A 12,907-nucleotide genomic window follows, 5' to 3' on the forward strand; every position below is an offset into this window, starting at 1 on the left:
ATTTACATTATTCAAGGCTTCTGTGCATTTTTCCCGGGATAATTTATGTCTTAGACATTCGATGTCTGTGGCTGTTAATGTCTGCATCTCTTCCTGTTCATTATTGATTCTGGAACAGAAAAAAGAGCTGCTGGAGTTTTAATGCCTTATTTTTAATGTATTAGAGTCTGAATAAGTGCATTCTCTTTTTTTTTTCTCTTTTGTAATTTCATAATTTAAGTAGTGCATTTATTAAACTGACACAGAATGAATTGTGCTGAAATGTGGCTGGGGTCCAGGTTACCTCCTGGGAGGCTACGAGAGGAAGAAAACAGCAAAGAGGGGGAAAATCTGACGTGTTCTGAGGGGGGAGGGGGCATTATCGGGGGCCGGTCACTCTCAGACGCAACTAACTGCGCCACATTAAGGTGCGACTCCGAGCACAGACACATGGGGAAACACACCTGCATCACTGGTTATAGAAAATCATGTATATATTAAAATAATAATACAATTAGATTTGCATTTAAACAGTTATTTGAGTTGAAAAAAAGACAGATGTCCTTTTATCATGATAGATTAATCTGAACAAAAAAAAGATTGAATCCTTGATTCTTGGAAAGATTCTGTGCGGAGGAGGCGGAGCCTTTTGGATTGCACAATGATGTCATCTTGACATGTTTCAGGCACTGGGGGCTGGAGGGGGAGGAGTTTAGGGTGTAAGACAGAACTAATTGGTGAACTCGCCAGGGACAGACATGTCAACCACAAGCAGAGAAGCTGTGCAATCGTACATGCGCCAACTGTCATCCGTGATCTAACAATATTCGTATACATGGTCTTGCGTGAACAATCATCGCCCAAATGGACCTGCCAGGATAGTTAATTTGTCGTACGCGATAACCAGGGCTGTGGAGTCGGAGTGGGAGCAACCATACCTTTGTAAAAACTAAGGAGTCGGAGCAATTATGGGTACCTGGAGTCGGAGACGGTGGTTTCATAAACGGAGTCGTCGGATGATTTTTGTACCAAATATACAGCCCTGGCGATAAGCGATGGCTTTATATTCACAATGCCTTTCAACAAACATCTGACAACCAATAGTGTGAGCGCTGTTAAAACAGCACAGGAGATTTGGGCGCAGCCGGCCCCACCATAGGCCGTAATAGGAATTATGGTTATATCGGCGGACAGTGAGTAACTTTGGTGCCGTCAGAAGACGGAGCTTAACTTACTTTTAAAACATTGTAACTCTCCACCATCCACGTGGACCTGGAGGGGGAACAGTAATTAACACCGCCGGAACGTGTGCAGCAGCAGGATCAGCCATATATCGGCTGTATCCTGCACCCAAGTCTCCCGGCGGCGAATTCATACGTACAGCTAATAGTGGGCCATACGTTCCTAACAACTTTTATCTAGCCAGTATATAGCGGGTTAGATAGTAACAGGCCTTTTTGTTGTACGAGGGCGCCTTCACACTTATCCCTGCGATTTTGGACGTTTTTCACATTTGCGATTCTGCATTTTGTGTTTTTTTTGAGAGCCGATTTTCTTTGTTGGCATTTTTAATGCGCATTTTAACATTTGTGAAAATTCATGAAGTGAACTTTATATTCGTATGCAAAAATTAAATTTGCATTTCCGTAGTATGCAATGCGCGTGTCTGTTCTGGAAAAAAGCATGCGTGTAGGTTTTTTCGGCATAAAAATCGGATTTACGAAACTTCAAATTAAAAAACATAACAAACGTGACTTGCATTAGGTGTGCAATGAATGCGAATTTACAAAAAATATGCAATTTGCATATGGATAGCGTCACGCGTGAAGTGAGCCTTATAGTATATTTGCTGATCCACAGGAAGGGAGGCATTACTTGAATAGAGAAGTTGGGTGAAGCCCTGTGAAGGTGATTGATTTGCTGTGGGTGAATGGAGGAGTATTAGCAGATGACAGCGGCGTGCGAAGCGGCAGAGTTCCCTCTTCTGGCGACCTTCGCCCCACGCTCGTCCGGCCGTACACGAGGATACTGCTAAGAGCACGCGGCTCCGGCTGACGCAGCCCTTTCTAAGGTTAATCTAGTGCCGTTTTGCTTCTCATTACCATTCTTTAATGGTTCCCGCTCCTATCAGCCTGTAATGTTAAATAATTAGGCAGCGCGAGCGTCTCCGTGGTGAGCGTAGAACCGCGCAGTGGGATTCTCCCAATTTAAACAAATAACACGCACAGCGGGGGGCCGGCAATGAATTAGTATTAATATCCAGCCAGGGAGATCCGATTGCCTCTAATGCTGAGTTACTCACCCCCGTTCTCTGGGTTATTTACTTTAAAACGCCGCGGCCCTTCCATCTCCCGCAATGAGGAACTGCTGCGGCCGACGCTTTCGCAGATTTACCCCGGCAGCAATGCACGCGGGGCGGCCCCCGGGCCCGGCGAAGGGGCTTCAAGCATAACAGCACTTTCTGGGGCATTATTCACATTATAAACTAAGAGAGCAAAATATACAGCTAGGCAAACGCCAAGGTTAGAGTTTTATTCCCTTCTGCCTGTAAAGGCTCTTGAAGTATCCACAGTCCACAGAGGCCGTTTACCTGCTGGGATGAGAGACGCATGGCCAAGAAGAAGGCAACAACCGCAACCAATAAAAATCCAGCTAAGGAACGAAAGGAGGAGCCTATCAGGGATGATCCGTAAGACAATGGCCTCAATTCACTAAGCTTATCTCCTGTCTTTAATAACATTTCTAGAATTGTTACCATGGTGATGAGGCATGTAGTATTCAGGAAACATTTTACCTCAGGCAAACCTAAAGTTAACTCTCCTGTCTTTAAGTTAACTCTCCAATCCTTAAAATAACTCCAGAATTCTAAAGTTAAAGACAGGCTGTTAATTAACTGCGTGTGAAAGTAACTACAGAAGAGGTAAATTAACTACAGAGGAGGTAACATAAGGAAAGAAGAGATAAGATAACTCTCTCACTGTGTGGAGGTAAGTTTTCTCTTGCCTTATTATCTCCAGCATGATCTTAGTGAATTGAGGCCAATCTCAATAAATACGATTTGATGCAAATTCTGTAACGAGTGACGGTAATAAAACGGTTAATTTACCAATACCACTACTTAGCAGCTTTAACGGGTGTGGAGGAAACGCAGGGAGGCCTTTTTGCTCATTCCTAAATGAACGAGGGACCGTAGTGAAAATAAAATAATGATTAATATTGCTTTTTTATATATTCAGTTAAATTAGTCAGTGCGTGCCCGTTGTAAAATGTTTCCTCATCCTGTAATTTATCACATATTTAATGCTGTCAGGAGCAGCTCTGCGGAATGTTAAGCGGCGAAGAGAACGCCAGCACATACAACTAAGGCGGCATCTAAAATGACCACCAGCCCAGTGTGCAGCACCTAAATAGATTTTCTGCACACTTCGCATTCAATTCAGATACAAATCATATGCAAATCTGCTACTACTTATCATGCAAACAGGAAACTCAGGAGGAGGGGCTGGGAGCAGCTAACCTGACAGTTACATAGCTTCTAACGGAATGTTAGTTTCTTAGAGTTTGGAATCCAGTGAAAATAAATATCTGGTGTCCCAAAATGCTCTGGAAGGAGAATTCCCCATAGCTAAACAGCCTAGGCTAACCATCATTGGGAGGGAGTGGCTATATAAAAACATACAGCACTATGTAGATATAGGAAGCATTTATGATGCTGAAACCAGAATAAAGTGGGTATCCTGAATATTTTACTGCATTCTAGTACAGTGGGATGCGAAAGTTTGGGCAACCTTGTTAATCGTCATAATTTTCCTGTATAAATCGTTGGCTGTTACGATAAAAAATATCATATAGGAGACACACACCGTGATATTTGAGAAGTGCAATGAAGTGAAATTAAGTTTAAAGTTGTAATAATGGTTTAAATAAAAATTAGACAGGTGCATAAATGTGGGCACTGTTGTCATTTTGATTCCAAAACCTTTAGAACTAATTATTGGAACTCAAATTGGCATGGTAAGCTCAGTGACCCCTGACCTACATACACAGGTGAATCCAATTATGAGAAAGAATATTTATGGGGGTCAATTGTAAGTTTCTCTCCTCTTAATTTTCTCTTAAGAGTAGCAACATGGGGGTCTCAAAACAACTCTCAAATGACCTGAGGACAAAGATTGTTCACCATCATGGTTTAGGGGAAGGATACAGAAAGCTGTCTCAAAGATATCAGCTGTCTGCTTCCACAGTTCGGAACATATTGAGGAAATGGAAGACCACAGGCTTAGTTCAAGTTAATGGGATACTGTAGGGGGGGTCGGGGGAAAATGAGTTGAACTTACCTGGGGCTTCTAATGGTCCCCCGCAGACATCCTGTGCCCGCGCAGCCACTCACCGATGCTCCGGCCCCGCCTACGGTTCACTTCTGAAATTTCAGACTTTAAAGTCGGAAAACCACTGCGCCTGCGTTGCCGTGTCCTCGCTCCCGCTGATGTGACCAGGAGCATACTGCGCAGGCACAGACCATACTGGGCTTGCACAGTATTCCACCGCATCTACCAGCAATGCTAACTTTATCAGACGAATGTCCCGGCGTTGCCCAGGTATGTATTTGGCTGGTGTTGGCTCCGCATACTTTTTCTAACCCTAACACACAATTACTCAATGACCAAGTTTGTGGTCTTTGGCATCAATAATTTGCATCGAAATGAAACAAATCTGATTGGCTATTTATGGCTCCACCCCCCTTTCTGAATTGAACCCCAGTCACCCGATGACCGACTGTACCAGGTTTGAAGCTTGTGCCATTAACAGTGCAAGAATGGCAGCAATGAAATATTCCCCTTGAAAATCAACAGGTGAATTCTGATTCACCCACTTTTATGAATATTAATCCCAGTCACCCAGTGACCAACTGTGCAAAGTGTGAGAACCCTGCCAGTAACAGTGTAAGAATGGCTGCAGTTTACTTTTTCCCAGTGAAATGTGTATTTGTCTTCGCCCACTTTTTGGTTATGGGGATAAAAAGTATCCTATACTTTATTCCAGGTAATGTACTATGTGTGTGCCAAATTTCATTCAAATCCGTTCAGCCATTGTTGTGTGATCGAGTAACAAATATCCAAACATCCGAACTTTCCCATTTATAATATTAGTGAGATAAAGGACTTTTCATCTCCACAAATCTGTTACATGAATGTCGCCTGCAGGAAACAGGAAGCAGCACCTGAAGCTTCTCCATTTTCCGGCAGTATTATACAAATAAAAGCGTGAGCAGCTCTGCCCACATCCAGCTCCGCAAAACAGAAATGCAGCACTTCTGAATTCCTCAATATAAATAAAATACGCGACTCAAATTACTGGACTTTAATTACAAGTTTATAATTGAACATATAAGTCATCCCTACGAAAATTGTCCGGCAGCAGCTAGAAGTGTAAGTAGGGCAGACATGAGAGGGGTCACCCAGACTGCGCGCAACTTTCCCCGCCGCTTAAAGGACCACGGTCAGGAAAAGAGTAACATTCAAAATACATGTAAACACATTGAAATAAAAAGTATGTTTCTTCCTGAGTAAAATGAGCCATAGAATACTTCTTTCCTATGTTGCTGTCACTTACAAAAAGTAGTAGAAATCTGACATTACCGACAGGTTTTGGGCTAGTCCATCTCTCCATAGGGGATTCTCAGCATGGCCATTATTCTTTATAAAGACACTCCCAGGAAAAGATTTATACATAGATGTTGGCCAGCCTCCCTGCTCACCGTACACTTTTTTTGGCAGTTGGACAGAGCAACTGCCATTCACTAAGTGCTTTAGAAAAAAAAGAAAACCCTGACAAACCCCCATGAGGAGATGGGCTAGTCCAAAACCTGTCGGTTCTGCCTACTACCTACTGTATGTGACAGCAACATAGGAGAAAAGTAATTTATGGCTCATTTTACTCTGGAAGAAACGTACTTCTTATTTGTATATGTTTACATATATTTTACATTTTAAGATTTTCGCGACAGAGGTCCTTTAAGGAGGAATTCTCCCAGGGTCAACATTTCTGTCCAATCAAATCATCTGCCAGGTACCCCTCGGAGGGCCTTACAGTAGTTTACACCGAGGTTTTCGCAACATTTTTACAGCCCCCAAAACATGCTTGTGTGGAGCGTCTACATATGTCAGGACAAGGATTTACACCTCACATACCAGAAGGGTCAGGACAGCTTCATATAACACCCCACGTGTTTTACAGCATCCAGTGTGAGTCAGGGATTGGGGAGGAAGGAGGAAGTTTTTCATGAGCCAGAAAGTGGATAAAATTGAAGTCTCACTAACACTGCTGCAAAATCTCAAGCAAGCTAGAGGCATTACAAAAAATTAAGAAAAAAAAAGTCTTAAGAGTGAGGTGTCATGCCACCATCACCGAGACCCTCAAGGCCTCAGGTGCCAGTCTGACAATATTCAGAGACCTATATTGTCCCATAAAGGGTATCCAAAGTGACATGTGACATGATGAGATAGATGTGTGTATGTACGGTGACAATCATACAAACAACCAGGCCCTGTTCCTGTTCTTATTTTTCTGCCTGAAAGAGTTAAACATTTAGCTTTGCAGGTGAAAGTTTCACTTTAGTCAGGATCTGGCGGGGACTATAGCACAACCCTCACTTATAAAGAACTACAGCCATAAAACACTTTCCTGGAAGAGAACAGCTTCTGAGTGCAGGGGATAGATAAAACATGTCAATAGTTCATATAGTTTTACAGTGTGGAAAGGTGAGCAACGTACCCTGAGAAGAAAACAGAGACAATGGGAGCCCGAATGGTGCAGTACGTCACAGTATATTAAACTGAAATTTAGGTGAAATTAACCGCTTGAGGACTACAGGCCACGGGCTTAAAGCCCTAGTGAGCAGACCATTTTTTACAATTCAGCGCTGTGCCGCTTTAAAAGATCGCTGCAGGGCCGTACAAATTAATCTTGCCCCCTTTTCTTGCCACAAACAGAGATTTCTGTTGGTGGCATCTGATTGCTGCTGCAACGTTTTGGATTAACACCCTCCCTCCCCCCAGAGAGCCTATCAGCGCGATGAGCTCCTCTTAGGCATCAGCCTATGAGAGGCGATCATTGTCACAGTCACTGGAGGGGGCGGCTCAGTGACAGAGCTGTCCCCGTACAGGGCTGCAGGAGATCGCAGCGCTGTATATGTAAATAACGGCTGTTTTCAGCAGTTACACAGCCTTTCTGTCCGATCGCGGCTATCAGGCTGAACACTGAGCTCCGCGTCACCGGCAGTGAATGATCGCGCATGCACGTTCCCTGCAAATCCCCGCCAACCGACCTTGAGCGGCGTTAGGTGGTCCTGGGGCTGCCATCTTCTCGATGTCATTAGGTGGTCAGGAAGGGGTTAGAGATCGACTAACCGCTGGAAGCAGGTGGAGAGGCACAAACCCCACCCGACTCCGGGGTCCAGAGAGGGTGGTAATGGTCGCACTCTTGAAAAACAGCAGTTAGATCCTGACATGTGGCGTCAGCCATGAGGTGACCAGACTCCGCCCTCACAGGGAGGGAAACAAGCACAATGGGGTATGAGGTGCGCAGGAGTGTATAAGACTAAGCTAAAACAAAAGATAAAAAAGGGGGAGGTGGCTTACATCAATAACGACACACAAATTTATATATATAGATATATATATATATATATATATATATATATATATATATATATATATACTCACCTACAGGATTATTAGGAACACCTGTTCAATTTCTCATGAATGCAGTTATCTAATCAACCAATCACATGGCAGTTGCTTCAATGCATTTAGGGGTGTGGTCCTGGTCAAGACAATCTCCTGAGCTCCAAACTGAATGTCAGAACGGGAAAGAAAGGTGATTTAGGCAATTTCGAGTGTGGCATGGTTGTTGGTGCCAGATGGGCCAGTCTGAGTATTTCACAATCTGCCCAGTTACTGGGATTGTCACGCACAACCATTTCTAGGGTTTACAAAGAATGGGGTGAAAAGGGAAAAACGTCCAGTATGCGTCAGTCCTGTGGGCGAAACTGCCTTGTTGATGCTAGAGGTCAGAGGAGAACGGGCAGACTGATTCAAGCTGATCGAAGAGCAACATTGACAAATAACTATTCGGTACAAGCGAGATATGCAGCAAAGCATTTGTGAAGCCACAACACGCACAACCTTGAGGCGGATGGGCTACAACAGCAGAAGACCCCACCAGGTACCACTCATCTCCACTACAAATAGGAAAAAGAGGCTACAATTTGCAAGAGCTCACCAAAATTGTACAGTTGAAGACTGGAAAAATGTTGCCTGGTCTGATGAGTCTCGATAGTCAGAATTTGGCGTAAACAGAATGAGAACATGGATCCATCATGCCTTGTTACCACTGTCCAGGCTGGTGGTGGTGTAATGGTGTGGGGAATGTTTTCTTGGTTAGTATTAGGATCGTAATAGTATGGTATTCCTAATAATCCTTTAGGGGAGTGTATATATAGATATAGATATATACAGTATATACATAATGAACTGTTAATAAGCACAGGCTAATTAAAAATTCTAATTAAAAATTAAATTCTATTTTTGTATACATTAAATTTGTCGTTCTTTGTATTCAACTCATTTTTATACACTCCTGGGTGCCTCTCACTCCCTTTGTGTTTAGTTTATGGGAAACTGAAAGACTGTGTCAGCATATAAACAATACAACTTTAAACATTCTTTTAGCTGATCCACAGAAAGAAAAAAAACGGAGATCCTAAAAGCCCAAAATTACTTACGGTAATTTCTTTTCCAGAAGTCGGAAGGACAGCAACCCTGAGACATGTCTCCCTCCACATTCACTGGACAGGAACTAGATTAAACAATTTGCATAATTAGGTAGGCAGGGCACACACATGTATATATATATCGTTATGTCCTTACCCCCTCAGTTAATAAAAAAGACTCCGCACATAATGATGCTTCCAATAACTTTTAATAAGAATAGCGGTGGGTAGTAAGGGTGCTGTCCTTCCGACTTCTGGAAAAGAAATTACCGTAAGTAATTTTGGGCTTTCCCAGAACGTCTCAGGACAGCAACCCTGAGATGAAAAACAAGAAATAATATTTAGGGAGGGATTACAGCCTGCAACACTTTTCTGCCGAACGTTAAGTCGGCACTAGACAATACATCTAGCCTATAATGTCTCACAAAGGTGTTCTGACTTGACCAGGTGGCTGCCTTGCAAATTTGCTCAACTGATGCTCCTGCCCTCTCTGCCCAGGAAGTTGATACTGCTCTGGTAGAATGAGCCCTGACCGCCGAAGTCAGCTGTTTGCCTTGTTGAGCATAAGATAGAGATATAGCCTGCTTGATCCATCTGGCTATGGTTGATTTTGAGGCCTGTTTACCCCTGAACTTTCCGGCAAATAATACTAATAATGCATTGGAAGTCCTCCAGGACTTAGTGCGCTGAAGATACTCCAGAACACATCTTCTAACATCTAGGCAATGTAACTTCTGTTCCTTCTGATTGGAAGGGTTATTACAAAAGGAAGGCAGAAAAATTTCTTGAGATCTGTGGAATTTCGAAACAACCTTAGGTAGGAAGGAGGTATCTAGACGAAGTGTAATTCTGTCGTCACTTATAACACAATATGGTTCGAGAATTGACAATGCCTGCAATTCCCCCACTCTTCTGGCTGACGTTATTGCTAGAAGAAAAGCAGTTTTGATAGTTAAAAGTTTATCAGAACTATCCACTAATGGTTCAAAGGGTGGCTCACATAGCCCCTGTAGCACAGTGTTCAGATCCCAAGATGGCACTCTACTATGGATTGTAGGTCGAATCCTCCTGAGTGCTTTGAAGAATCTGATGATATCTTCTTCCTCTGCCAATTTTCTGTCAAGAAAGACTGTTAATGCTGAAACTTGTACCTTCAATGTACTACTACTTAGACCTTTCTGGAATCCATCTTGAAGAAATTCTAAAACTGAATTGGAATGACCAGTATCTCTAGAATTCGCCTCACACCAATTGTTGTATACCCTCCAGGCTTTAGAGTATATTTGGCGCGTCACCTTCTTCCTGCTTTGTAACAGTGTTTCCGATAACCTATTAGAAAATCCCTTACTTTTCAGTATTCGCCATTCAGGCTCCATGCTGAAAGATGAAGAAGGCTCAGATTGGGATGCACCGCTGGTCCCTGAGTTAACAGGTCCTCTTGATCTGGAAGGATCAGATGATCCGTAGCTAATCGTTGTAGCAGAGCAAACCACGGTCTTTTTGGCCAAAACGGGACAATCAAGATTGCTTCCGCCTGGTCTCGATAGATTTTGTTCAGTACTCTGGAAATCAAATGTAGAGGCGGAAAAATGTACATTCTGTGATGGCTCCAGCTGATCGAGAAGGCATCTACTACCCATGGTTCGTCTTGGGGACAAAGAGAGCAAAACATCCGGCATTTCGCATTGCTCTTTCTGGCGAATAAATCCACTTGAGGAACAATCCAGTGTTCTGTCAACTGATGAAACACCCGGTCGTTGAGACTCCATTCGTCCTGGGACAGACTGCATCTGCTCAGGTAATCTGCTAGGCAATTTAGTGTCCCCTTCAGGTGAACCGCTTTTATAGACTTGAGATTGCGTTCTGCCCAATGCAGAATCCTTGACGCCTGCTGTTGCAGTGACTTGCTTCTTGTGCCTCCCTGGTGATTTATGTATGCCACCACTGTACTGTTGTCTGTACGTATCGTCACGTGGGTTTTCCATATATGTATTTTGAATGCCAGTATGGCTTCCCAGACTGCTTGCAGCTCTCTGCTGTTCGAAGACCTGTTGCTGATCCGGCTTGACCATTGTCCCTGAGCTGTCAGAGAGTCCAGATGCGCTCCCCATCCCCAAGAGCTCGCATCCGTTGTTATGATGTACTGGGTTGGAAACTCCCAAAGATTCCCTGTTGACAGATGTTGTGGCTCCGTCCACCACAGTAGTGACTGCTTGACACTCCAAGGAATCATCACTCTCTTGTCCAGGGAGGAGAGATGCTTGTCCCACTTTGATAGGATCCAACTCTGGAGACTTCTGGAGTGGAGTTGACCCCACTGTATTGCAGGGAAAGATGAGGTTATTGTGCCCAATAAGGCCATCGCTTTCCTCAAGGATATTGTTTTCAGACTCTGAAAAGAGAAAACAGACTTTAACAACAAGGAAGATTTTTTGTCAGGTAGAAAAAGTCTCTTATTTGTAGTACATATCTCAAACCCCAAAAATTCCATCTTTTGGAGAGGCTGAAAGGACGATTTTTCCCAATTAATTAACCACCCCAATGTCTGAAGGAAGTCTATGGTGGACTGAGTCTGGGATCCCACTAACTCAACAGAAGGTCCCCAGATAAGTAAATCATCCAGGTAAGATATTACTTGAACAGACTGAAGCCTAAGCCCTGCCAAGACTTCTGCCATGATTTTTGTGAATAGCCATGGAGCCGATGATAACCCAAAGGGAAGGGCGACAAACTGAAAGTGTCTTACCTCTCCTTCTAACACCACCGCAAATCTCAGGAACTGTTGTGATTCCAGATGAATCGGCACATGCAAATACGCATCTTTTAGATCCAATGATGTCAGATAGGAGCTGTCTTGTAGTAGGTTCAATACTGAGCGGATGTTGTCCATCCGAAACTTTCTGTATCTTACTGCGGTGTTTAGCCTTTTTAGGTTTAAGATGAACCTGTAACTCCCTTGAGGTTTCTTTATTAGAAAGACTGGGGAGTAAAACCCCAGTGTTTCTTGACATTTTGGGACTCTCCGTATAACCCTTTTTTCCAATAGTAAGCTTACTTCTGACTGGAGGGCCTGGGCCTGAACTGGAGCTCTTGGGGAAGGGGTCACCCAGAATTGAGATGGTGGTGGGGCTATAAACTCTATCTTGTACCCCTGGAGAATAATGTTCAGTAACCACTTGTTTTCGAACTTTAACTGCCACTGTTCGAAAAAATGAGCTAGTCTGCCCCCCACTGGAATTCTGGCGTCATTGTTTTGTTGGTTGACCTGTAGAGGTATATGGAGTACTGGGTTTGGAACGCTGGGACTTGTTGGGAATCCATCTTCTTCTCTGGTTCCCCTTGTTTTCCTGTTCGCTTTTCCCTGAAACACGAAAGGAACGGTTAGGGCGGAAAATCTTTCTTTTATATGGGAAATTTTTCTTTTTATCAGCGGACCTCTCAAGTGTTTCTTCTAACTTGGTTCCAAATAACAAGCCCCCTTCACATGGAATACTACACAATTTTGATTTAGATGAGGTATCTCCCTGCCATGTTTTCACCCAGATTCCTCTTCTGGCAGAATTAACTAGGGCTGTGGTTCTTGCTGTGAGTCTGACTGAATCATCAGCTGCATCTGATAGATAGTTTGTTGCATGTAAAATTTTTGGGAAAAAATTCAAAAGTTCCTCCCTAGATACCCCTGAGGCTATCTGAGACTGGACTTCTACTAACCAAATTTTTAAAGATCTTGCTACCGCTGTAGATGCAATAGAGGGTTTGAAATTTAAAGATGCTGCTTCCCATGCCCTCCGCAAAATATTGTCCATTTTCTTATCGATAGGGTCTTTTAAACTACCAAAATCTTCGAATTGAAGATCTGATCTCCTGGATACTTTAGAAAGAGATGGGTCTAGTTTGGGTGCAGTCCCCCAAAACCTTTGGTCTTCAGGGCTATAAGGATATCTTTTATTTAGTGATTTAGGCCAGAAAGCCCTCCTATCTGGATTATCCCACTCTTTCCTGATAATCCCCTTAAGACTACTATGCACTGGGATGAAAGTCACTTGGGGTTCTGACAATGTTTCATACATCTGATCTAATGGAGATAAAGTCTTTTGCTCTATAGTAATACCCATGGCTTCATGCATGGCTGCCAATAACTCCTTCATAAAGTCA

At 43.3% G+C, this 12,907-nt stretch overlaps 2 protein-coding genes across 2 annotated transcripts in view; both read right to left on the reverse strand.

Annotated features, from left to right (window-relative positions):
• PEX14 (peroxisomal biogenesis factor 14) overlaps positions 1 to 12,907 on the reverse strand; it is a 218,625-nt gene that overhangs the window by 160,903 nt on the left and 44,815 nt on the right. The gene's annotated exons all lie outside the window — the stretch shown is intronic.
• On the reverse strand, positions 8,756 to 11,779 carry LOC137520633 (uncharacterized). Its single transcript, XM_068238784.1, has 2 exons — positions 11,499 to 11,779; positions 8,756 to 11,144 (listed from the first exon to the last, which is right to left on the reverse strand). The coding sequence occupies exons 1-2, from the start codon at positions 11,761 to 11,763 to the stop codon at positions 9,094 to 9,096; spliced, it is 2,316 nt and encodes a 771-aa protein (XP_068094885.1). The 5' UTR covers positions 11,764 to 11,779; the 3' UTR covers positions 8,756 to 9,093.

The sequence above is a fragment of the Hyperolius riggenbachi genome, chromosome 6, assembly GCF_040937935.1.
Source record: "Hyperolius riggenbachi isolate aHypRig1 chromosome 6, aHypRig1.pri, whole genome shotgun sequence".
NCBI lineage: Eukaryota > Metazoa > Chordata > Amphibia > Anura > Hyperoliidae > Hyperolius > Hyperolius riggenbachi.

Bases quoted from the DNA above. Each gene is read 5' to 3' on its own strand.
- LOC137520633 (XM_068238784.1), bottom strand. From the start codon at position 11,763: ATGTCAAGAAACACTGGGGTTTTACTCCCCAGTCTTTCTAATAAAGAA. The intron at 11,145-11,498 runs GTAAGACACTTT...TTCTCTTTTCAG, and splicing joins CGGTGGTGTTAGAAGGAGAG to AGTCTGAAAACAATATCCTT.